Consider the following 25,843-nt stretch of genomic DNA (forward strand, 5'->3'; position numbering starts at 1 on the left):
GGGAGATCTGTGATAGTTGGGTTGGTCGCAAGTGTGAAGGGGACTCGCCGGTGGTGGCGGTGAGGCTTGTTGGCGCACGGCGACACCGGGGTGGGCTAAAGGAGGATGGGGCGTGGGGAAAGAATCGGGCCAAATGAGAGAGAAATAAAGTGAGGAAAAAAAATTACTATAATATTTATCACAAAAGAAAATTATTATAATATTTATCACTATTATATATAAATAAAAAATAAAATTACTATAATATTTATCACTATTATATATAAAAATAAAATAAAATCATTAAAATATTTATCACTATTATGTAAAAAGTAGATTCTTTAAAATGGATCTCAAATATATCAAATTTTTTAAAGATATTGTGCAGATTTTACACATTTTAAAATTATATAAATAATTTCTCTTGTTAAAATTTAGAGATACAGTTATAAGACTGTAATATTTATCATTATAATAAATAATTTCTCTTGTTAAAATTTATATATAAATAATTTCTCTTATTAAAACACTGATTTAAACTAATTTAAAATTTAAATAATTTAAATATAAATAACATATCATACATAAACTAGGCAAACGTGCGGGGGGAATGAGAGAGATAAAGGAAAAGTGGGAGAAAATATTGGTTTTTTGGTTTTAAATTCTAACCATTCATCTTCAATTTTCAGATTTAATCTAACGGTAGAAGTTTAAATATTGATTTAAACTAACATAAAATAGATAATTAAAATATAAATATTCTATCATACACTTAAAATTAACTTTAATTTATAAAATACTAATTTTTCATCATTAAATAAAATATAAAGTTTTACCGAATATTTTTAAGATAATAATATTATATCATACACGTAAAATCAACTTTAATTTATAAAATACTAATTTTTTATCATTAAATAAATAATAAAATTTTACTGAATATTTTTAAGAAAAAAAATTTATCTAATTAATTTAAATTTTTAATATAATTTAAATTTTATAATAAATAATAAATATAAATAAATAATAATTTTACTCTTATACATTAAATTATTTTAATATTTGAGGTTACTACCGCTAGTGCATTGTACAAACATCAATTCACAATCAACTACTTCCACTGTCCACAGACCGAAATCTTCTACCGATTAGTTTATATTAATTTTACTTTTACCTTCATTAATTTTTTAAATTATTTAGATTATTTTTTTAAAAAAAATTATATATTCATTTAAAAATACTTTTACTTAATCATTATGTATAAAAAAATAAAAAAAAAATTAGTTGCTAGATACAAAGATGGAGGAGAAGTGAGAGACCTACAAAGATTATACACTAATGATAACTAAATATCATGTATATCAAAATACACAAGTGGCAATAAAATATTATGAAACTGACTACAACTTTTTAAGAAACGAAATTAAAAGTATAAGAAATCATTTAAAGATTCTTGCTTTATAAAAAAAATAAATAATAAATAAAATAATAATAAAGATATAACTGATACAGATTTTTACAAAAATAACCCATAACAAAAGAAAATAAAGTATATTAGGAAGCTTGCATTGGCAAGTCATGAAAAACCGATGGTCAGCCCATTCATGCTGGAAAGCTTTAAGGGTAGTCCCAGTAGTGTTCCTTCAATTTCTTAATTTACATATTTCTTTTTAGATATAGAAAATATTTATTTAAAAACATGTCTCAATGAATTCTTTATTCAAATCTAATGAGTCCACTACTAGTATCCCCATAGAACCTGATAACATCAACTAGGAAGATTATAGTATAATAGATATACGAAGAAATCTACAAGATTGGACAATTCCAAATATTCCAAGAAATCAAATATACAAACATTCTACTTTTTCTTCTAAATTATCATTTCTTACAAATTATATAATTAAAACAATAAAAAAACTATTAGTTTAAATAATAATTATGAACCGTTACAACTATTAACAAAAGAAGCAATTAAATATCACAAAAATCAGAAATATTCTTTCATACATATTGGACTAGTGTAGCTATAAAATTACTCACTAGAAGTGGATTAAACACCTCAATATTACTCTATTTAAGAGACGGAAGACATTATAATTTTTTTGATTCTTTACTTGGAATGGTAGAATCAAGTATGTTCGAAAGATCAGTTTATTTTAATTGTTATCCCAATTATTATCTTTCATTATTCGATGCTAATATTTTACATGCTTTCACATTCAATATTAAAACAAACGGTTATCAGATGATGAAATGATCACATCCTTTAACAGTAGTTTATAGGATCCATTATAAATTAATAAAAACAACATTAAAGCCACAAACACTTATTTCCAATCCAAAATTATATATATTATTATTACAATCTAGTACACAAAACTCTAATGTACAAATCTATAAACAAATCAATTGGAATCAAATTACTCTTCTTAATAAATAAAAATTAGAGAATATTACTTCATTACCTAAAATAGAAAATCATTTTAATGACGATCTTGAATATATAGAACAAAAAGCGGACGGAATAATCCAAATAGCTTTTCAACCCTTTAGAATATATTTTTTACATTATTCTTTTTCAGCACCCTCTAGTTATCATACATCCGGATCTGCTCTTACATCAATCTCTCGGAATAAATCTCAAGATTTTGACACCAGATCTTTTGACACTAGAACCCAGAATCTTGACAAACAGATTCGAGGAATTATTCCCGAAAATATTATTGATACACCAGTATATACTATTAGTCATTCTGATAAAGCATCAATCTCTCATAATCTTGAAAAAATAACCTTATTCTCCAACATATTCACAAGTAGTTGGAGATTATGCTCAAATATATACTCTGAATAAAGAAAAATTTAAAATTAACAAATAATATCTCAAACAATATTATATGAAAGAAGAAAATAGTCACAAAATATTAGTATTTTTCTCAACTTTTACAAAAATAGAAAGAGATTATATTCAAAAAAAATATTACGAGTATTTAGAGAAAATACAGATTAATATATCTTTCTTTACATGGTTTGAGATATATAAATCAAATCAATTGTCTATTATAAACAAGACTACTAATCAATGGATTAAAAGAGAAAATAATCAAATTATTTATGAAGAATATCCCATTTTAAAGTCATCAAGTTAAATCAGAGAAATACTCAAATTTTGACTTCACCAATAAAAAAACATAATATTACAAATACTGATAAAAGTTTTGATAATATAATCCAACAAAATAATTATACCAATTTATATCTAAAAATCATGAATAAACAATTAAAAAGAATTAAAACCCAAATATCTCCTATAAAGCTCACTATTAAAAAAGTAAAAGAAACTCATTTATTTGTTCCCCATGAAATTTCATCTCATTTAAAAACTATTTTTTCTAAAAACAAAAATGATTTATTGGAATAAATTTCTAGTAAATTAGAAAAATAAACTATTAGTAATACTGCATCTACCTCAAAACAACATCATATTAATGTATTAAGCAAGATAGACACTCACATGCATTATCTGACTTTGAAATTAGTAATATTGAAAACCAATTTAAAAATCTAGATTTACAAATAAATAAGATTAGTAGAGATCATGTTAATAGCTTTTCAGTTAGAGATTCTGAATACCATGTTTCCATTACTCATAATTGGTATCCGATACCTACTTCCACCGGATATACAATTTGAAGAGAGAGAACATATAGTAAGATTTACATTCACACCAGATGTATTATATGAATAAAATATAGATGGATTATCTGAGTATAAAATATTAAATGATTTCCAAGAAATGATTATGGTTGCTAACGTCTATAAAAATAAAAAAAAAACTGATCATCAAGTAGAACATATTATTGTCACAGGGTTTACTGTCCAATTAAAAGGCTGGTGAGATCACTACCTTTCATATGAATAAAGGTCACAAATATTAACTGCTTATAAATTTGATGAAAACATACAAATGATTAAAACAGAAAACGATTTACGTTTAGAAGATGTTGTAAATACTTTAATATATGCATTAACTACACACTTTGTTGGTGATCCTATTCAATTCAAAGAAAGAATTAGTGATTTATTAATTAATTTAAAATGCCCTTAATTGTCTGATTTTCGTTGGTATAAATATGTATTTCTAACTAAAGTTATGATCAGAAATGACTACCAACAGCCATACTAGAAGGAAAAATTCATAGTCGGACTTTTATATTATTTCGCCCAAAAGGTACGAGAATCATTATCAAAATCAGATGGTACTATTGACTTTCATAATCTCACATATGGTGATATAATAAGTAAAATTAATAGAACTATTTAACTATATGCAATGATTTTAGATTAAAAAAGTAAATGGAGAAAAAAAAAATTCGCTAAAAAAGTGTTAGGTACCTTTTGTGAATAATTTGGTTATACTCCATTATTAGCCCCTTAAAAAAGACACAAAAAAGGAAAAACAATTTATAAAAATTATTCTAACAAAAAATGAAAATACATAAAATCCTATAAAAAGATAAAATATAAACAAACATATAATAAACCACTAAAAAGCCCTAAAAAGACTAATAAAAAGAAAAAAAATAAATTGTTTGTTATAAATGCAAAAAAATTAGACATTATAAATCAAATTGTAAAGTCAAACAACAGGTTACTGAACTAGATATATCTGAAGGATTAAAAGAAAAATTATTAGACATTTTTATAATACATTCAAGTGAAGAGGAAGATAATTCTTCAAAAGAAGAATAAATCTATCAATTAAAAGAATAAAGTTTTTCAGAGAAATCTTCTAATAATGAATTTGAAGAAGATGAAGTACAGATTTACAATTGTCTAGATAAGGATAATTGTATTTGTGATAAAACCATTAATATACTTTCAAAACAAGAAAATATTATATTAGAATTAATATACAGAATTAGTAACCCCATGAAAGAAAAGATTATTTAAAAAAGTTAAAAGATACTTTTAATAATCAAAACACTATCGTAACGTCACTCTCAACGCCTTATAATTTTTCAGAAATAATAAGAAGGTTTAAAACAGATAAACAAAAAATTACGATATAAAATATACAACAAGAAATTAATGAGATAAAATAAGAGATTATAAATTTGAAAACATTAAATCTTAAATTAGAAATTTCAAATGAACAATTATTATAAGAAATTATATTATTAAAAATAGAGAAAAACGGAAATAACTTTTATGATAAAGAACATAATAAAAAACAAGGAGAGTGTTCAACATTAGTTATAAAAGATGAAACATATAATTTCATTAATACCATTGATAAGATAAAATTTCAAAAATTGTATGCTAAAATAACAGTTTCAATTAATCAATAATTGTTTTTCACTAGAATTGCCATATTAGATACAGGAGCAGAATTAAATAGTATACAATAAGGTTTAATACCTTCTAAATATTTAAAAAAAACAAAAAAAACATTATCTTAAGCTAAGAGAACAAAACTAAACATAAATTATAAATTAGCTAATGCACATATTTGTAATAATGAAATTTGTTTTAAAACAATATTTATTTTAGTAAAAAATATTAATACTAAAGTAATATTGAGAAATCCATTCCTTGCCCTACTTTATAATTTCTCTGTAACAGAATAAGGAAATTTTACTAAAATACTTGAACAAGAAATTCAATTTAAATTCTTATTTCCCCTAGTATCAAAAGAAATTAACTATTTAAAGGAAATTTTATTAACTAGAGAAATTAATTTTTTAACAAAAAATAGAATTAGAAGAAAAAAAAACCACATAAGTTTTAAAACAAGAATTAAAATATAAAAGAATTCAAAAACAATTAAAAGACCCGTTATATCCCAAAAAATTGATAATTTTAAAATTATAATTGAAAATGAAGTATGATCCAACTTGCCTAATGCCTTATGGAACAGAAAACAACATATAGTTGAATTACTCTATGGAAAAGGATTATTTGATAAAGATATTCCAACTAAGACTATACCTATTCAAATGAATAATGAATTATTAGAATACTGCAAAAATGAAATTAATGATTTAAGAACAAAAGGATTAATAAGGAAAAGTAAATCACCATGGAGTTGTGCTGCCTTTAATGTTAAAAGATAGATAGAATTAGAAAGAGCAATTTCTCGTCTAGTCATCAATTATAAAACTTTAAATAAAGTATTACAATGGATTAGATACTCAATTCATAATAAAAAAGATTTATTATCTCGACTATATCATGTTACAGTATTTTCAAATTTTGATATGAAAAGTGGATTTTAACAAATCCAAATTACTAAAAAAGACCGTTATAAAACAACATTCATAGTTCCATTTGGATATTTTGAATGGAACATTATGCTCTTTGGATTAAAAAATGTTCATAATGAATTTCAAAATATTATGAATGAGATATTTACCCATTTTACTCATTTTTCGATAGTTTATATAGATGATGTATTAATATTTTTTTCATCTATTGAACAATATTGGAAACATTTAAATACTTTCGTTCAAATCATCAAACAAAATGGATTAGTCGTTTCATCACCTAAAATAAAATTATTTCAAAATAAAATTAGATTTCTTGTACATGAAATTTATCAACGAACTATTACACCAATTAACAGAGCAATAAAATTTGCTGATAAATTTCTAAATGAAATAAAAGATAAGCAACAATTACAAAGATTTTTAGGAAGCTTAAATTATGTTGCAGACTTTTATCAATCTTTCAGGCTATTATGTAAACCATTATTTAAAAGATTAAAAAAAATCCATTTCCTTGGATAGAAAAACATACAAATATTATAAAACAAATTAGGGCTCATGTTAAGAGATTACTATGCTTAGGACTCCCATCTCCTCATACTTTTAAAATCGTTGAAACAAATGTCTCTAATCTTGGATATGGTGAAATTATGAAACAAAAATTATTAACTAATCTGGAACAGATTGTTCGATTACATTCAGAATGTTGGAGTCCTGCCCAAAAGAATTACAATACTATTAAAAAAGAAATTTTAACTATTGTATTATGTATTTCTAAATTTCAAGATAATTTGTTGAACCAAAAGTTTTTACTTAGAATAGATTGTAAATCAGCCGAGGAAGTTTTGATTAAAGATATGAAAAACCTAGTTGCTAAATAAATATTTGCCAGATGACAAACTATATTAAGTATTTTTTATTTTGATATTGAACATATTAAAGGAGAATCTAATTATTTTTCTGATTTTCTATCTCGATAATTCTTACAGGAAAAATCATGTCAACTTCAAAGTTAAAAGTAAAGTCCAAATCTTCATACTTACGACCACCATCTCTTTCCTATCTTTCATTTTGTTCTTCTGCAACTCCAAGGCCATATACGGTATTGTAGTCATTACCACAAAACATTAGACCATTCTATAATTCATTCTCACCATTAGATTCTCCAAAATTACCAACTTATTCCAAAATTGTTTCCTCTTCTTCCTCTTCTCCTTCCCAAATTATTAATCCTTTATTACTATCTCATCCTTTTTCATCTCTCATTATTATCAAATCCCATTTGCACCCAGTCTTCCCAATCGAATATGAAATTCAACACCTGTTTGACCCCAAAAAATTACTTGATGTTTTTCTTTTACCAGACTGGCATTATGTTCCGCAAAATATTAAGAAAACCCAGCATTTTTATGAATTCATATTAGTAGATACCGACTCAATTATTATCTCTAAAATTTCTTGTTCTTTTCAAACTCAACATTCTCCATCTGCATCTCCTATTATTGCTTTTCACAAAATTACCATTAAACAGGTTCTTAATTTAGAACAATGGGAAAAAAATCCTTATTTAACAAGAAAGTTTTCTCATCATTATGATCCGCCTTATTATGATTATCGGCAAGCATAGACAAAAATATTCATAAAACAAAATAAAAATTTTCGTCATTCGTGGTTCCTTCATTTTGACAAATTACAAGAGATCAAAACACTTCCAAAATGGTTTTTACTATGGTGGGAATGTTATGAACCCGAATCTCTTCTCATTCCTCTTCCCCTCCAAGAAAGTCTTCGAATTTTTACTTCACAAGATGACAGTCTACCAGCATTAAACCATTGTTCACCACTCTTTCTTTTCTTCCTTAAAACAAAATTAAATTGGATTATGAAATGAGAATATGTTATCAAACATCATCCTTCTCTCAAAACCATTATGTTTCTAGCTCGCCAAGTTTCTGTCAAATGGTGGAAAAATACAATTATGATCATATCCTAAAAATGTTTTCAAACGTTACCAAGACTCCAGAAATTCTAGTCTAATGAAGCAGATTTTAAGCGCAATTAGCATCCATTATCAACAAGAAGGATTTGAAAAAATTAGTTAAAACAATGTCACAAGTTTCAGATAGTGACGATGAAGAATAAGAACAACATCTCGCCAGATTATCTCTATTACACCAACCAGCATTATCACCAGCCCATCAGACCTCTCCTTCTCAACAAGTCTCTCATTCTCAGGGTAACTCAGCCGCCTCTCATTCTCAAAATTACTCACCCTATATGGAATCTCAAGATCCGTTTGATCTTAAATTAGTAAATTATGATCCCCAGATTATGTGATTCCAGAAAATTATTTTCATGTTAGATTATTGTTCAGAAAGACAACAAATGACTTTATACATATCAGTTCACGTGTCCTGTATTGTGTTAGTTTATTTTTAGTATCGGCTGATACTGTTCATGTATAATTAGAATTACTTTGTTATATTGTTTTAGTATCTATATAAAGGGGTTTGTGAAGGAAGAAGGACATTCAGAATTTTCCATCTGAAACCTCTTTCTCTCTCGCTCAAACCACACCTCTTCCTCTCTTTCTCAAACCACTTCATTTATGTCCTCCTTATTTTGTAAATCTTCATTTCTTTCTCACTTCATGTCTTTTGCTTCCTATTCATTTGAAAATTAACCTCCTTGTAAGTATTATGTTTTAATGAAGAAGTTTATTTTGTATATATTTTCTATATTATTTACTTCCTCATACATATGGTCGGTTATACTGCCTGCTATTATGCATATGGCCGGTTTTATCGCCTATTATTCTTATTCTAATTAATCTTATTCTTATTAATATTATTACTAATTATTTATTACCTGAGATTTACGTTTTTAGTATCAGAGCAATTGCAATTTAAAATATAATTATATAAAAAAATTATAAAAAAAATTATAAGTGATTATCACTCTTCACGGATGGGTGTACAGATTCTTTCGAAATTTTTGTCTAAATTTTAAGAAATAATAAATGAGAAGCAAAACATGATTTTAGGATTAATCCGACGTTGAAATAATTTTATTTTATTTTATTTTATTATTATAATTTTTTTTAAATATTTATATAAAATATAATAAATAATTTAATTTTTTTAAATTTTAAAATAATATTTTAATCTAATCAGTCTTAACTGTCAAACGGACCTTACTAAATTAAGAAAAAAAAAAAGAATTTAAGGTTGGTTGGGGTTCGGCCCAGTAAAGCTAAACGAAGGACTGAACTCACCGAAGTCTGCTGTCTTTGGGTCTTGTTGCCTTCTGTCGGCGATTCAAAGCTTATCTCATCACCTAGATTCCTCGTTAGGTACCCGGCTAGGCTCTGACAGTGTAGGGCTACCTTCCCTTGCAGGAATTCTCATTTCATTCTTATCCATGGCCGCGCCAGGGACTTTTCTTAATTAGTAAACCTCTCATTGGTTTAATACTTTGTTTTCATTCTCGCTTCTCTCGCAAAGTGATTCTCTGATTTCGGGCTTTAGAGAGAGTATCTACATTTTTCCGCCATGGTCGAGAGGAAACTATTCAAGACGAAGCTGTGCGTTTTGTACCAGAAGGGCCGCTGCACGCGCCAGAGTTGCTCGTTTGCGCACGGCGACTCGGAGCTCCGGGGATTCTCTGGTTCCTATACTGGAATATATATATTCCTTGATATATGAAAAAAGAACTTGCTATTGCACTGCAACTCAAATATGGTATTACCGTTATGCATCCCCATAGAGTGCCAATCAATTTTTTTATTTTTTATTTTTTATTTTTATACAGAAAGGTATAGTAATTGGTTTATAATATAATATATTATTGAGTGGAACACATGTTAGAAGAATGCACAACTGAGAAACCCTGGTTTGTGGAATAGTTGCTTATGAACTTTAAGCCAGCATTCCAATAGTATTTGCACTTATTGTGTACACGTTATATATATGAATAGATTATGTGTGTATGTATATACAGGTACAGTCATATGTAAAAGTTGGGTTGTATTCCCTATCAATATAGTTTTTTGCTTTCCTGTCCAAATTTTTATGGGCATTTGTATGTTGATACCTATATTTACCAATTGCCTATGTATAAGCCGGAGCAAGAGGGCTTACGCCATGCAAGTGACGTTATGTGACAATAATATATCAAAATGTCTTGTTGAGCGACACTTGGTACTAATTGTAGTTTGGGGCGTTTCATGAAAGATGGAATGTTAATGGCAATTGACAGGGTTAGTGGCTTTCTTCTTCAGAACGGATTATGTTGGTTGGTTGTTTTATCTTAAAGCCGATTGTGGTGTTTACTTGGAGAGCTTTATCATTGCCATAATGCATCTACAGACCATCAAAGTTTTCTTAACAGACCATGATATATCTTCTTCCATGTTAACCACAAAGGGAGGTTTGGTTAAAGGTTCAAATGCAATTGCAGCAACTTATGATACTACTTTTTCAACAAGCTTATTGGACCTTGTTGATCTGTTAGTTCTGCTTGAATGACACTGTGATGGGATTCCTTGAGAAGCAAAAATGCAAGTTAGTTGGAGATAATATCAGAATCCTAATTCTACTCCTCTTTGATAGATTATTATTGTATCATCAAATGGCAGTTTGAAGAAGTCTCTACTCTTCATATTGTGTTATAATCTTAGTTGTGACAAAGACAAGGATGCCACCTCATCTTTATTGGATTCTACGCTGAAGTGTGAAGGATATTTCAATGATGTGTGTTCTCATTGGATTTAAACATGGATTTCTTTGGCTCTTTTGGGACTGTCATGGAGGCAATTATACTGTTCATTAGTGTGTTTCTCATGATGTTCCTTGTAATGGACAGCTTAGTATCTGCTTGTATTATGTATCTTATAGCTCAAGAAGAAGATGGAGATATCAGTTCTCCTTTATCAGATTTCATATAGTGATGTGAAGATTTTCTCAATGTTATAAGCTCAAAATGGTTTTTATTACATCTATTCATTTTGAGACTGGCACAAAGACGCTTGTAATGTTCATTATTATGTTTCTCATGGTGTTTCAGGTGGTAAGCTTAGCCTCATTATGAACTCATTGTCTTCTACCTGCTTTTCAGTTAGAAATTAATTCATATTGACTTAGTTTGCTGTTTGAAAACTCTTTTCTATGTTATTGCAGCTCGACGGGAATATCATGGTAGTGACTTAAGGAATAAGCTTGACAGGACGCACTCTCCACCACGAAGGTATACGCCAGTGAGAGATGCAAGAGGCCGACAAACCCTTTGTGGTCAGACATAATGTTTTTCAAACTCACTTTCCTCATTTTCTAGAGTTTTAATATTTGTTATTACCTATAAAAAGATTTCTCATTATTTAGCATTTGTCTACATGTCAGAGATGGTTTTCATTTTTTATTTGTTTTATTATCATAAAAGAGACGGTAGAGCTCTACAGTTTTTTTTTTTTGTGTAATCATTGCCGCTTTTGGTTATGAATTTACTATTAAGTTATAAATATATTTTTAGTTTTATCTTTTACCTTCAGCTTGTTAAACTTACTCTGGCTGAAATTGAATTTGCAGAGTATAGCTCTACCATATCAATTGAACGGATGAGGTGAGTTACTGTGAACTCCTCAAAAACATATATATCTGTGTGTGTGTGTGTTGTGTGTGTGTTGGGTCAGCTGGCATCAAATTGATTTTGATGTGGTCCTACATGCCCTATGTGGTTTATTTGGTGAGAAGAGATGTCCGGACATTTGAAAGACTATTAGAGACTAAATTGAAGATGGCCTTTTAAGGTATGTTTGGTTTGTGGAATAGACCCCTAGAATGGAATATCTATTCTTGGCTCTTCCATAGTTTGGTTTGGGTTTTTGTTGAGGAATAGCTGTTTCATAGGGAAAGCCATTCTACAAAATGAGGAATCATCATTCTGAAAAAAAATTGCGAGGAACAGTTATTCCCAGGGGTAATAGATGTATTTATTTCCTTAAAAAAAATATATGAAAACTTAAATGTCCATTCGTGGTCTTGAAAGTTCTTATCAAATACACCATATGAAGCAAGTAGGAAACATTTTCCACAACACTGCAATTTGTTGACTGCAATCTAACCCTCTCCAAGTGTAGCAAGGTTCCACCATTCTTCTTGGCATTACACAAGCCAAACCAACCCACAATTTGGAGAAGACTCCACTAAGAGAAGATGAATAATAGTGACTTTCTGGATGCTGTTTGGTGATATATTCTCTTTCCTAAATATTTTCTCTCTGTACACATGCATTTTTCTTCTTGTTTGTCTTCCTGTAACATTTTCTTCAGCGTCAATGTTACGTTGAATACTTTCTGAAGTTGTGATATTTGTGATGGGTCGTTCTATAGAAGTGTGGATTGAGTCCAAGTGCTTTATTTTGTCAAAACTTGGTGGTGGTGGTTTGAGAGTTACTGAGAGAAGATAGAAAACAGAGCATACGGTGATGTTGGGACATTCTGCTACTCAGTGGCTTGGGGAGGTGTTAGACGAGAGTCTAGGCAAGGGAAAGAAGGAGGTGTATTCGGCAACGCGAGATGGCTTTAGTAGTATTATTGCTCAACGATGTGCAAATAGGAGAGGGAGATATCTTGAAATTTCAGAATATAACCAGAGGGGGAGGAGGAATGTTTTATGTATACCGGAAGGAGAAAATGGTTGGGGTTGGAGGAAGATGAGGGAGGTGCTATTAGAACAGGAGAAAGAGGGCACCAAAGTGGCTGGTTTGCATGGTGGAGGTCAGCCAGGCAATGGAAGAGGGGCTCCGAGGCACCATGCACCGTCGTATAAGGAGGTCCTCTCCTCGTCGATACCGAAAGTTGGAAGGATGAGTGTGGGTTGTGATGGTGCGTCAAACCAACTCCATGGCAGGGGCTCTGTGGCGTGTCAGGAAAAGTGGGAGGTGCGTAGGAAGTTGCTGGAAATGCAAGGGCAATTGCGTTCCTTGCAGAGAGACATGGCTGCGATAATGGCTTTTGTCAGTCTGTTTAAGGAATCTGATCATGCGGTTGATTTAAAAGCTAAAATGCAAGTCATGGGTAGTGGGCCGAGTAAGAAAGGGGCTCAACAGAAAATGAAAAGGGGTAAGGGCTGGGTTTGGAAAAAGGTGGGGAGGCCATCTCGGCCCATGGGGAACTCGTGTGGGGCTGGGCCGTCCCAGCCCAAGGCCCAAAGGTGCGGACAAGGACCCGGGTTGTCTCAGCTTGAGGTCCTCAAACCCGTATCGCCCAAGGGTCTTGAGAACCCGTGCCCTAGCCCGATAATTCCATCCGAGCTTCTAAGTCTCGGATTCGTGCCGGACAGTGTGCCGACGGGGAGTGGTCAGGAGGCGAGCACATAGACCACACCGACAGAGGCTGTGGAGGTTGCCGACGAGGTGCCGTCGATACTCTGTGCTCAACTCGTGGGTTTCAAAGCGCAGTGCTCTCTGCCAAAGGAGACCCAACTCTGTGCGCAACTTGTGGGTTTTGAAGCGTAGCGTTCTCTGCCAAAGGAGACCCAGATAGTGTCTCCGAAACCTTTGGAGGAGTTTGAGTTGGCTGAGGTAGAGGAGGATTCGGATGATCTGATGCATTCTGTGGAAGACGAACTCTTCATCACTGAAGCTTGCGGGTTGGAGGATTTTTCGGTGGGGAGTGAGTTCCAGAACTTCCAGAACAATAAAATGGGGAATCCCATCCCATTAAACTACTATTTCCCATATCAAGCCTCAGATTGGGTAATTTATAAAGTAAAAGAAATTCAACATGTTGTGGGAATTGATTGTGATGGGTATGAAAAGCAGTTCATAGCGTTGCTAACTATTATGGAAGCTGGACATCACCAAAAAAAGAAGGGGGAATCAAAGAAAAGTCGGGAATTAAAAAGATTAATGTGGTCGATGAACTCGGAGGGTAGCTCTAGCAGGAATAGGGCAAAAGGGAAGAGGCTGATTGTTCCCCAATGAAACCCAATATTATATCTTGGAATGTCTGAGGTCTAAACGAGTTAACGAAGCGTCTTCGGATTCGGAATCTACTCCGGGAATGGAAAGCAGACATTGTATGTCTGCAGGAGACGAAGCTGAAGATGATCAGTAGGAAGACTATTCGGAGTTTATGGAGCAGTATTTATGTAGACTGGATATACTTGGCATCTTCAGGGGCATCGGGAGGAGTTGTGGTGATGTGGGATAGACGGGTGGTGGAGAAAGTGGAGGATTATATAGGGAGGTATATGGTCGCATGTTCTTTTAAATGTGTGTCAGATTGTTTCTTGTGGGCATTTGTAGGTGTGTATGGGCCTAACTTAGATGCCGAAATAAGTTTATCGTGGAATGAGCTTGCAGGGGTACATAGCTGGTGGGAGCTCCCTTGGTGTATTGGGGGGGATTTCAATGTGGTTCGTTTCCAGAGTGAAAGTTTTGGAAGTAGAAGACTGAGGCCAGCAAGTTTGGAGTTCTCAGTGTATTTTTGACTTGAACTTGATAGACCTTCCGCTTGCGGGGGGTCCAGCCACATGGTCCAACAATCAAACTTGATCCCGCTTGGATCGTTTCTTAATTTCCCCTGAGTGGGAGAGTCATTTTCCGGATGTATGGCAAAAGCGTTTGGGACACCTAGTCTCAGATTATTGGCTTATTTTGCTGGATTGTGGAGGTCTTCGTAGGGGTAGAAGTTATTTTAAGTTCGAGAACATGTGGTTGAAGTCAGAAGGTTTTGTAGAAAGAGTTAAACAATGGTGGATTTCGTATCACTTTGAAGGTACACCCAGTTTCATTTTTGCGAATAAACTAAAAGTCTTAAAAAGAGACTTAAAGGAGTGGAATTTACAGTCTTTTGGCAATGTAGAGGAGAACAAAAACACTAAGTGGATGGAAATACATGATTTAGAAAGACTACAAGTAGGGAGGCCACTTACTGAGGAAGAACAAGTATAGAAATCTTTGCTGGTCGCAGATCTTGAGAGGATAATACTGCAGAAAGAAATATCATGGCGCCAAAAATCAAGAGCTCTTTGGTTAAAGGAAGGGGATCGGAGCACGAAGTTCTTCCATAGAATTGCAAACTCTCATAGAAGAAATAATAATATTGAAGTGCTGAAAATTGAGGGGGTCGAGTGCAGAGAAGAAGAGGTTATTCAAGACCACGTGATCGAGTTCTTTGAAAAGCTTCTCTCCGAGCAGGTGGAGTGGAGGCCTACTGTGGATGGACTGATTTTTGACACTATTGAGCCAGGGGATGTTGTTAGAATGGAGAGGGCTTTTGAATAGGAAGAGGTCTATGATGTAGTAAGAAAGATGGCAAAAGATAAGGCTCCCGGTCCGGATGGTTTTTCTATGGGATTTTTCCAAGAATGTTGGGTGGTGATTAAAGATGATCTATTGAAGGTATTTCAGGAGTTCTTCATGGTAGGAAAATTTGAAAAAAGTCTCAATACCACTTTTCTTGCATTAATCCCTAAAAAAGTAGGGGCCATTGAGATCTCAGATTTTAGGCCCATTAGTTTAGTGAATGGTGTGTATAAGATTATTGCAAAAGTGCTTGCCAATCGACTAAGTGGGGTATTGGAAAAGATCGTTACTAAACCTCAAAATGCTTTTGTTAAGGGTAGACAGATCCTTGATGCGGCTTTAATTGTCAATGAATGCTTGGACAGTAGATTGAAGGCTGGCAACCCAGGGATTATGTGTAAGCTAGATATGGAAAAGGCGTATGATCATGTTAATTGGGATTTTTTTCTATATTTACTGGGAAGGTGTGGTTTTGGAGAAAGGTGGAGGTCTTGGATCAGTTGGTGTATTTCCACGGTATGTTTCTCTGTGTTGATCAATGGCAGTCCAAAGGGTTTCTTCCTGAGCTCTCGTGGTTTGAGACAAGGGGATCCGTTATCTCCTTTACTTTCGTAATTGTCATGGAGGCTCTAAGCAGAATGACCTCGGCTTTAGTGACTAATGGGTTTGTTAGTGGTTTTCAAATTGGTTTGCCAAGTAGGATTATTACTACTATTTCTCATTTGCTGTTTGTAGACGATATGCTTATTTTGTGCAAGCCTGAGCAAGGCCAGTTGAGGGCTGTGAAGGCATTGTTGCTCTGTTTTGAAGCAGTGTCTGGTTTAAAAGTGAATTATGATAAATTCGAGTTGGTGCCGATAGGAGAAGTTCAGAATATAAGGGAGTTGGCTAGCATACTGGGTTGTAAGATGGCGTCTCTTCCTATGACTTATCTGGGATTACCACTGGGTATAGCACCGAGGGCACGCTCGATTTGGGATCTTGTAATTGAAAAAGTAGAAAGGAGATTGGCAGGGTGGAAGAGAATGTACTTGTTGAAAGGGGGCCGGATTACGTTAATTAAAAGTACACTTTCTAATCTACCCACCTACTTTTTATCGTTATTTCCTTTATCGACAAGTGTGGCGGGTCGACTTGAGAAGCTTCAAAGGGATTTTCTGTTGGGGGGCTAAGAGATGAATTTAAATTCCATTTAGTCAAGTGGGAGATGGTGTGCCGTCCTATATCTAATGGTGGTTTGGGGATTAGAAACTTGAGATTATTCAATAGGGCGTTACTTGGCAAATGATTGTGGCGATATACCAAGGAACAAGATGCTTTATGGAAGACTGTGATCGAGAACAAATATGGTGATTCAGGAGAGGGTTGGTGTACTAGAGAAGTTAGAGGGGCCTATGGAATGGGGCTATGGAAACATATTAGAAGAGGATGAGAGGTTTTCCATCGACACACTAAATTGCAATTGGGGACAGGTTCCAAGATCAGATTTTGAAAGGATGCTTGGTGTAGTAACAGTGTGCTACAAGACCTATTTCCTACTCTTTTCTTGATTGCAAGTGCCAAAGAGGCCACAGTGGCGGAGATTATGGAAGTCTCAGGTAGGAGCATCTACTGGAACATCAACTTCAATTGAGCGGCACAGGATTGGGAGATGGGGAGTTTAGTAGATTTCTATCGTCTCTTGTACTCTTGCCACCCTAATATCCAGCATGAAGATGATTTGTGGTGGAGTCCTAAAAGGAAAGGAGTTTTCACTGTTCGTTCCTTCTATAAGGTTCTCACAATAATTCCTGAGATACAGTTTCCATGGAGAAGGCTATGGCGTCATAAGACTCCCTCCAAAGCTTCTTTCTTTGTGTGGACAGCATCTTTGGGCAAGATTCTCACCACGGATAATCTGAGAAAAAGAAGGATAATCATTGCCGATTGATGTTATATGTGTAAAAGTAGGGGTGAGTCGGTGAATCATTTACTTCTACACTGCGAGGTAGTCAAGAATCTTTGGGATGAGGTGTTTAAAAGAATGGACTTAGCATGAGTTATGCCGGAAACTGTTTTGGATGTATTGGCTTGCTGGACCTCAATTCGAGGTGTTAGACAGATTAGAGCGGTCTGGAAGATAATCCCCATCTGTATTATGTGGTGTTTATGGCAAGAGCGCAATGGGAGGACTTTTGAAGACAGAGAGAGATCCTTGGTGGAGTTAAAACAGTTATTTTTTAAGACTCTTTGTATTTGGGCCATTGCTGTGGATTTTAATGGTATGGACCTTCATGACTTCTTAGTTTCTAATGTCCCTACATAATTAGGGCTTTTCTATCTTTGTAATTGACACTTGGTGGTTTAATAAATTTTATTTTAGTTATAAAAAAAAAAAGAGAAGATGAATAGATATACAATGCTAACATAAACACGGATTCCTATTCTCTTGCACATAAGTGTTGGTGAAACCACTAACCACACTTTAACCACAAATGCTGTCTAGCGCAAATGCACAAAGCAAAAGGGCCTTCTTGATTGAAGTAATGCACACATTTGTAAAGATGATGTATAATAACAAAAAAAATCTATAAATGTAATAAAAAGGTTTAAAAAGCAAGATGGTGATGTATTTAGCATATTAGCTCAATTTAATAGAGTATTATGCTAATATTATATAAGATTTAAACATAACATTTTATATAATTCTCTTGTGCTTTGCTCAATATACACATCTAATATTTGATAGCCATAATCAAGTTAAAGTACACAGTTGAATCAATATATACCCAAAAGCACATGACCAAAAATTTCAAGAATTATATTCTCTTAAAAAAAAAAAATCAAGAATTATATAGGTATTGGCTTCAATGCTGACATAAGCAATCGAATATCAATTCATCTTGAAACCCAACTTGGACTATTATATTGGGCTCAAAGCATATACATATAAATGCTTTCAGATTGGACCATGTGGGTATCTTTCGGATTGAACCGATGTGCTCTATTATTTTGGAGTGAACCATATTGATTCTTGATAAGATACTACGGAATTTTCATTTTACTATCCTTTCTTTTTCATGTAAAGCGCATGTATATGATTTCAAAATACTTGTTCTAGAAAACGTATGAAAAAACAACACTTCAATGGCAAAGGTGATTTTTCTGGAAGTTTGAGAATCTTTGAGCGAACTGAAGATAGAGTTAAAGAAGGAAAAATTGCATCCACTGATTCCAGGGATGATCTCAAGGATCAGGTTTGAAAATTTCTTCTAATAGCTTCATCCTGAATTTGTTTAGAATCTTCTTACTCAACTAACAATTTTCTTTTCTGTTTTGTGGGAATTATGTGCAGTTAAAGAAAATGCAGTCGGATATTAACATGCTTGAACATCACAAAATTCAGCTAGGGGTCAGTTTCATCCTTGTTGCGGTTACTTATTGGTCAACTGTACACAGACACGCACACACGTGTGCACACACAGCGCACGCGCATGTGCACACACAGCGCACGCAGACACATGGACAACTTGTACAAATGCCCGTGTTTATTGTGTGATGATGTTACACCATATGTGTGCGATGATTTGTTATTTCATTTCTTTTCATTGGAAGTTAATTTGGTCACTGAAATCTAGTTGTCATAGTCTATTACAACTTCTGATGTTCTAGAGCTGTTCATATTCAGTTACTTGTGAAGGAAGACCACTGATATAAAGAAGGACGAATGATATATTTATGGATATTATGTTTTAGATTGGAAGAATCTATACGTTGCCCTCTGGTTAAAATTGTCTGGGCTGAGGAAGTGACAAGATTTGACCCCACATCCATTCATGGCAGGCTGTGGACATACAGACATGTGTCCCTCTTCCTAAGAATGGCCAGTGCTTTGATGATTGGGAGCGCTATTTAGATGAGCTTAGAAGCTTCTTTTCTCACACCTTATTTCTTTGGGTTTCTGTTATTGTACTCAATGGGTCTAACCTTTTTGACTTTTTTGTATCATTTTCTGGCTCCTAACTTGGAACTAGGTGTTCTCTTTCATATACTCTTGGTATGGTTGGGCAATGCCTGTTTACTTGATTCGATAAAATTTTATTTCAGTTGTCAAAAATAAAAATTATACTAGTGTTATATTTTGTTTATTTAATTCACAATGGGGGTGTGGTGTTTGACATACAATGTATGTTGTTTAAAGGTCTATCTAGAAGAGGGGGTCCAGGAAGCAGATAGTCTGTCTTCTAGAATTCAGGAGCTTGAGGCTCAATTATACAAAGAGAAAGAGGAATGTAAAAGGTAATCTCAGATGCAATGACTTTGTTCCTTTCCAATTCACAATCCCTCTCATACTCTCTCTCTCTCTCTCTCTATTTTTGTAATGTTTTTTGGGTGGGGCTGCTATTAAAAATTCAGGATCACCTCAAGAATGAAGAAGTTTGTGAAGGTACATAATCGTCATTCACGGATACAAGATGAACTGAAGAGGCAAGTATATGTTTTATGTTATTTCCTCGGTTCTTTCTTATAAAAAAAAATTTGCAATTTCCTCGGTTCTTATCTGTTTGGTGCATTAAAGCATTTAAAGTTTGTCTTATTCTGTGATCTTAAGAAGCATTGTAGTTTTATAGTCCTGTAATTTAATTGATTTTTTTTTTTTTTAATTTGTAGGTCACAAGTGCGACTTCAAAAGTTGGGAGATCAGCTTGGGTCAGATATTACTAGAAATGGTGCCAACGAAGAGGATTCCATAAATATCGTGAGTGATGGAGAAACTAATGGTTTTCCTGTAACCAATCCACACAATGATTTGCAGAATGATGCTTCTTCCGGCAAGAAAAGGCTGTGTTAATTGGGATCCTTCTGAAGGAGCAAAACAAGGTGTATTTTAATTAATATTTTTTTCACGCATATAGTTTGTGGAGTAATTAAAATTCACAGGATTTAATTTACTCTATGCGGATGATGTTTTCCTGTGCTACTTTATTGCTGTGAAACTTTTAGTTTTCAGGCCTTGGTTTTAGTGTTCGGTGATATTAGAATTTTGGACTACTTTTGCAAAATGTAGATTGACCTTGTGTATGTGTATTTGTTCAGCACTTTCTTGGCTTAAAAGAAATATGGAGTATTTTGGAGGTGTTCTTGGCGTTGGTCAAAATGGTGAAGTGTGATTCAACAAGTGCTCTCCAGAAGCCATAAGTGAGAGAAGCATCCTCTCAGTTATAGGAAACTCCCGATTATGTTTTTTTATAAGTATTAAGAGGGAAAGCTCCCTATTATTCTTGTGCAAATAGAAGTTTCATGAACAATAGTATGTGATGATAATAGTTTTTTTCTAAAGTTTGACAGGAATTTCAGAAACTGGTTGGAAATGCCACAACATATGATGCCAATACGTCATATCTCTCTAGTATCTCATTGGTATTACTAGAGAATTTTGTTTCCCATTGAAATGGATTGATTTTCAAGATAGAACTTAAGATATCACACTGCCTGTGGTAGCACTTATCTTTCCAAAGATCAGGAACTTGGCATGCTGAAGCTCATTAGCCTGGTTGATGCTTGCCCTTTTGTTAATCCTTTGTTAAGTTGTAGAGTTAGCATATCTGACATCTCATGTCCATCCAATACTTGATATCTGTCGACAATTTTCAACTTATCATACTAGTGTCTACTTCCCTAAACGGAGGAAAATGACGTAAAATATTTCGTGGAAACTACATAACAAAACATTTTATATTGACTTCTCATATTAAATGGTGACCAAGTTGTCCAGTTTTTTTCCCCTACATATATGTCCAAAGTGTTTTAAAATCTCTCTACTATTTTTTTCCAGCCTGAAACTTTTCAATGGTGATTACTGATCATTGTACCATTATCTTTTCGTATTGAGCCTCACGTGTCGAACCAGCTGATTCAACAAGATTAGGACATCTGGACGACACAATCAGATTCAAGAAGCTTTCTAGGTGGAATCTGCAACCTGTCCAGTCAAATGAAAGTAATGAAGTTGAGGCATTGCATAATGGAACTGACAGTGCTAAGAGCCTAGCAAAGGAAGGCAAGAATAAGCGAGGAAAGACTGTTCTTACAAGCATCCTCAATGCAGATAAGGTACATCTCTTTCATCTTCATGCGGGACCTTTGATTGGTGAAGCCACCGGCAAAAAAAAAAAAAGAGTGATGAGCAGTGTCTAAGTTTTGGACTTTTACCTCCAGATATTGCATGGGTGTGAATATCAAGTTTGATCTCTCTTTTTGAAAATCGACCTTTACAAATAAGCCGATGTATTAACAAACCACTCACTGTGGTTTTATGCTAGCTTATGTGCCAGACTTCCAAATCAGTGGTGTGTTTAGTCTGCCATTACATAGGCTTACAAATAGATTTTTACAGGATTACTCTGCTGGGGTCGTGGGTAGCGGGTGTCATCATCCCCCTCTCGTCCTTTTTTGCAAAGAAAAATAAATCAATGAAAAGTTTCTATAATCTTATGATTTTTTTAATCCAAACCTAAGTGTATGGATTTCTCTCGTCACCCCATACCTATTTTGGGGTTAATCCTCTGTGCATGTTTGTGTGTGTTAATTTACCGTCATTATTGTTCTTGCATTGTAATCCTTGGTATAATTAACAATGCAGATGAAGGCTTTGGATTCAGCGCTTGTACCATCGACCAGCATGGCTGCTCATGTAGAAGACGAAGAGGTTGAGATTGAATTGGACAGACTTGAGGTAAATGAACCTGCAGCTACAGGAATTGGGAAAGGACCTGCAAATGAGATCATGGGTGTGCTTCCATTTCAACTTCCCCCACCACCTCCAATCCGTCGGAATGGTTATTTGCTGGTTTGTCATTTGATCATTGCAAACTTTCTCAGACATTATATTATCTTAATTTCATATTTAGACTTTACTCCTTTTTCCTCTTTTTGTTTCTTTAATTGACATCTGATATGAGAGGTTTGATTTGGCTTTGGCTTTGGCATGTAGTATGAGGGTGACAATGAGAATGTAGATGTGGATGCGCTCGAAGAAGAGATTGAGAATGTTGACATTATTTAAAATTTTTAATAGCAGTAAGAGTTTTGATGGTTATATTAGTATACATAGCCCTTTTCATACATGGTCGTTGGTCGTGTGTTATTAGTAGAAGCATGGAGTGTGGAGCATTTATGTACAAAGCTGGACTCTCTGGACGTAATATTTCGCTAATGGAAAATGCTAAATATACTTACAAAAAAACTTACTTCCCACTTGTCTATTGATACGTTGAAAATTATAAATTATAAATTTTAAATTTTAAAATATTAATTTCAAAAGAAAACTAACAAAATGAATATTAATTCAAAATATTAATTTTAAAAGAAAATTAACAAAATAAATATTATAAGTAAAATTATAAGTATATGTAGTATTACTCTTCTGCTACCTTGGCATGCAGCATCATGGGCTTTGGGCTGTGCACTGAAATTTTTGGAGTCCCACTCCATCTCCGACTTTGTAAAAGCGGATGTTGGATTTGGGCCTTCATTGGGCCACGACTTTCTTTACGCCTTTTAACCACTTCAATCAATCTTGGGCCTTCTAATCATCCTGAAGGATGCATATCAGATTTTTGGCATACAAGATAGTTTTTTGTTTTTTGCAGGGGTTTTTTAACATACGTATTTATAACTATTAATATTTAGCTTTAACGAATTACAAATAACTAAACAGCCAATAAAACTCCAAAATGCTAAAATAGTTGATTGAAAAGCTAATAAAGCATTGAAAGTTTGAAACAACCACAATCATAGAAAAAGCTCCAGCACAACTCCAACCAAAATCCGTTACCATCAAGCAATTCCAACTAAAAAAATACAAATAAAACTCAACAAAAACACTACAAATCCACAACCAATATACTTCAACACGACTCTAGCATACTTCAGATACAATTGACTGTGGTAGCCCATGCAATTTAAAGACATGCTTAAAAAATAATTTAGCAACATCTTTAGTTGTATAGGGGTGTTTCAAGGGAATGAAGTGACTGTATTTGGTCAACTAGTTGACCACGACCCACAATGCATTGAACCCTTGTGAACTAGGCGGCCCTTCCACAAAATCTATGGTGATGTGTGTCCATGACTTTGTCAGTATGGGTAGTGGCTGTAATAGTCCACTTGGAAGGGTATTGTCAACCTTGACTCGCTGGCATATATCACAGTTTCTGATGAAGGCCTTGACATCTCTTTTCAAACCCTCCCAATAGAAATCCCTCCTTATTTAGTGCATTGTCTTATCATACCCTGAATGGCCTCCCCACGGGCTGCTGTGTGACAACTCTTAACAGCTTGTTTTTGAAATCTGCATTTTGGGGAATGTATAACTTGTTCTTGTACAGCAGGAGTCCTTCCCTCGTTGCATATTTAGCACTTAGCTTTCTTCATTGTAGAGTTTAATGAGGCTTTGTACTTGTGCATTAGACTCACTGGCAACCTTTAATTCTTCGATCCACTGTACATTGGGATACGTGATCAGCATTAATTCCCCATTTTCCTCCATAGATTTCCTTGACAACGCATCGGCAACCTTATTTTTCGATCCCTTCTTGTACTCCACAACAAAATTGTACCCAAGCAACTTCGTAATCCACCGTTGTTGCATTGGTGTTCCCACCTTTTGTTCTAAAAGGTGTTTGAGGCTTTGTTGGTCAGTACGCACCACAAACGCCTGCCCAAGCAAGTAAGACCTCCATTTAATCACAGCGAAGACTAGGGCGAACAACTACTTCTCATAGGTCAACATCATAAGTGCTGTCTCCCCTTCAAAGTTTGACTGAAAAATGCTAGGAGTTTGCCTTGCTACATAAGAAAGACCCCAATGGTATTTCCCAAGGCATCGCATTTAATAGTGAATGGCCTTGAAAAATCTGAAAGGGCCAACATGGGGGGCTGTGTAACAACCTCCTTAAGCCTTTGAAAGGCTAGCTTAGCTTTCTTGCTCCATGTAAAACCATCTTCTTCAACATCTAAGTAAGGGGAGAAGCAATCCCACCATATCCTTATATAAATCTACGGTAATACCCTGTTAATCCCAAAAATCCCCTTAGAGCCTTAAGGGACTTAGGTAAGAGCCACTCTTTCATATCTTGTAGCTTAGAGGGATCTGTCTGGACATCTTCAGCAGAGATTAAATGGCCTAAATAGGCTATTTCCTTGTAACCAAAGTGGCACTTTAATTGCTTGGCATATAACTGGTGTTGCTTTAGCAGCCTAAGAGTGGTTCGGAGGTGCTCCTCATGTTCCTTGACAGTTTTGCTGTATACAAGTATATCATAAAAAAAAATAAGTATAAATTTTCTCAAATGGGCGAGAAATACCTCTTTCATTAAGCTTTGGAAGGTAGATGGGGCATTAGTCGGCCCAAAGGGCATAACTAAAAATTCTTAGTGCCATTCATGTGTCCTAAACGCTGTTTTTGGCACATCCTCAGGTTTAACTCGGATTTGATGGTAACCTGACCTCAAGTCCAGCTTTGAAAAATCGTGGCCCCTTGTAATTCATCTATAAGCTCCTTAACTACAAGGATAGGGTATCTATCCTTGATGGTCACATTATTAAGGCCCCGATAGTCCACATAAAGCCTCCAAGTGCCGTCGGCCTTCCTAACCAGCAACACCGAGGATGAGTAGGGGTTGTGGCTAGGCTTAATAACCCTAGTGGACAGCAAATCTCGTACCATTTTCTCAATCTCTTCTTTTTGAAAATAGTGATAGCGATAAGGACTTAAAGAAATGAGTTTTGCCCTGGGAATTAAATTTATGGCATGGTCGTGATTTCGTGATGGGGGAAGGCCTTTAGGTTCAAAAAATACATCCTTAAACTGTTTTAACAGTGGTTGTAAGGAATCTAGAACTTCTTCTAGAGTTACATTTTTTGTGCCCACTACCTCTTCAATCACTTGCAAGAACACTCCCTTCTTTTCAAACCCATTCAATTTTTTTAAAGACCCATTTTCAATCATTCTTGCTAATGCCAGCCCTTAAATTGAAATCGCTCTCCCTTGAAAATGAAACTTCATCACAAGCTTCTGAAACTTCCACAAGATGGATCCCAATTCCCTCAGCCAATTAATTCCCATCACCATGTCGCATCCAGCTAGTACAAGGACATGCACATCCACTTTGAAGACAGTGCCTTGGATTAGGACCCTCACACCATTGCATTTCCCCTCACTGGGAATCAGCTGCCCATTTGTAACTCTCACTTCTACCTTTTCCTTGAGATTTAGTGGAAGTTGGGTCCTTTTTATAATTGATGGA

The 25,843-nt window shown here is 34.0% G+C and overlaps 1 protein-coding gene across 1 annotated transcript; it reads left to right on the plus strand.

Annotated features, from left to right (window-relative positions):
* Positions 1-9,516: 9,516 nt before the first annotated feature.
* Positions 9,517-22,713, plus strand: LOC108990785 (zinc finger CCCH domain-containing protein 13-like). Its single transcript, XM_035690071.1, has 15 exons — positions 9,517-9,950; positions 10,506-10,755; positions 10,927-10,999; positions 11,144-11,197; positions 11,313-11,315; positions 11,368-11,536; positions 11,831-11,864; positions 18,655-18,790; positions 18,889-18,945; positions 19,735-19,832; positions 19,950-20,021; positions 20,205-20,382; positions 21,426-21,647; positions 22,177-22,383; positions 22,528-22,713. Exons 1-15 carry the CDS (start codon positions 9,800-9,802, stop codon positions 22,597-22,599), a joined length of 1,776 nt encoding a protein of 591 aa, XP_035545964.1. The 5' UTR covers positions 9,517-9,799; the 3' UTR covers positions 22,600-22,713.
* The last annotated feature ends 3,130 nt before the right edge of the window (positions 22,714-25,843 follow it).

Source organism: Juglans regia, chromosome 1 (genome assembly GCF_001411555.2).
Source record: "Juglans regia cultivar Chandler chromosome 1, Walnut 2.0, whole genome shotgun sequence".
Taxonomy (NCBI): Eukaryota; Viridiplantae; Streptophyta; class Magnoliopsida; order Fagales; family Juglandaceae; genus Juglans; species Juglans regia.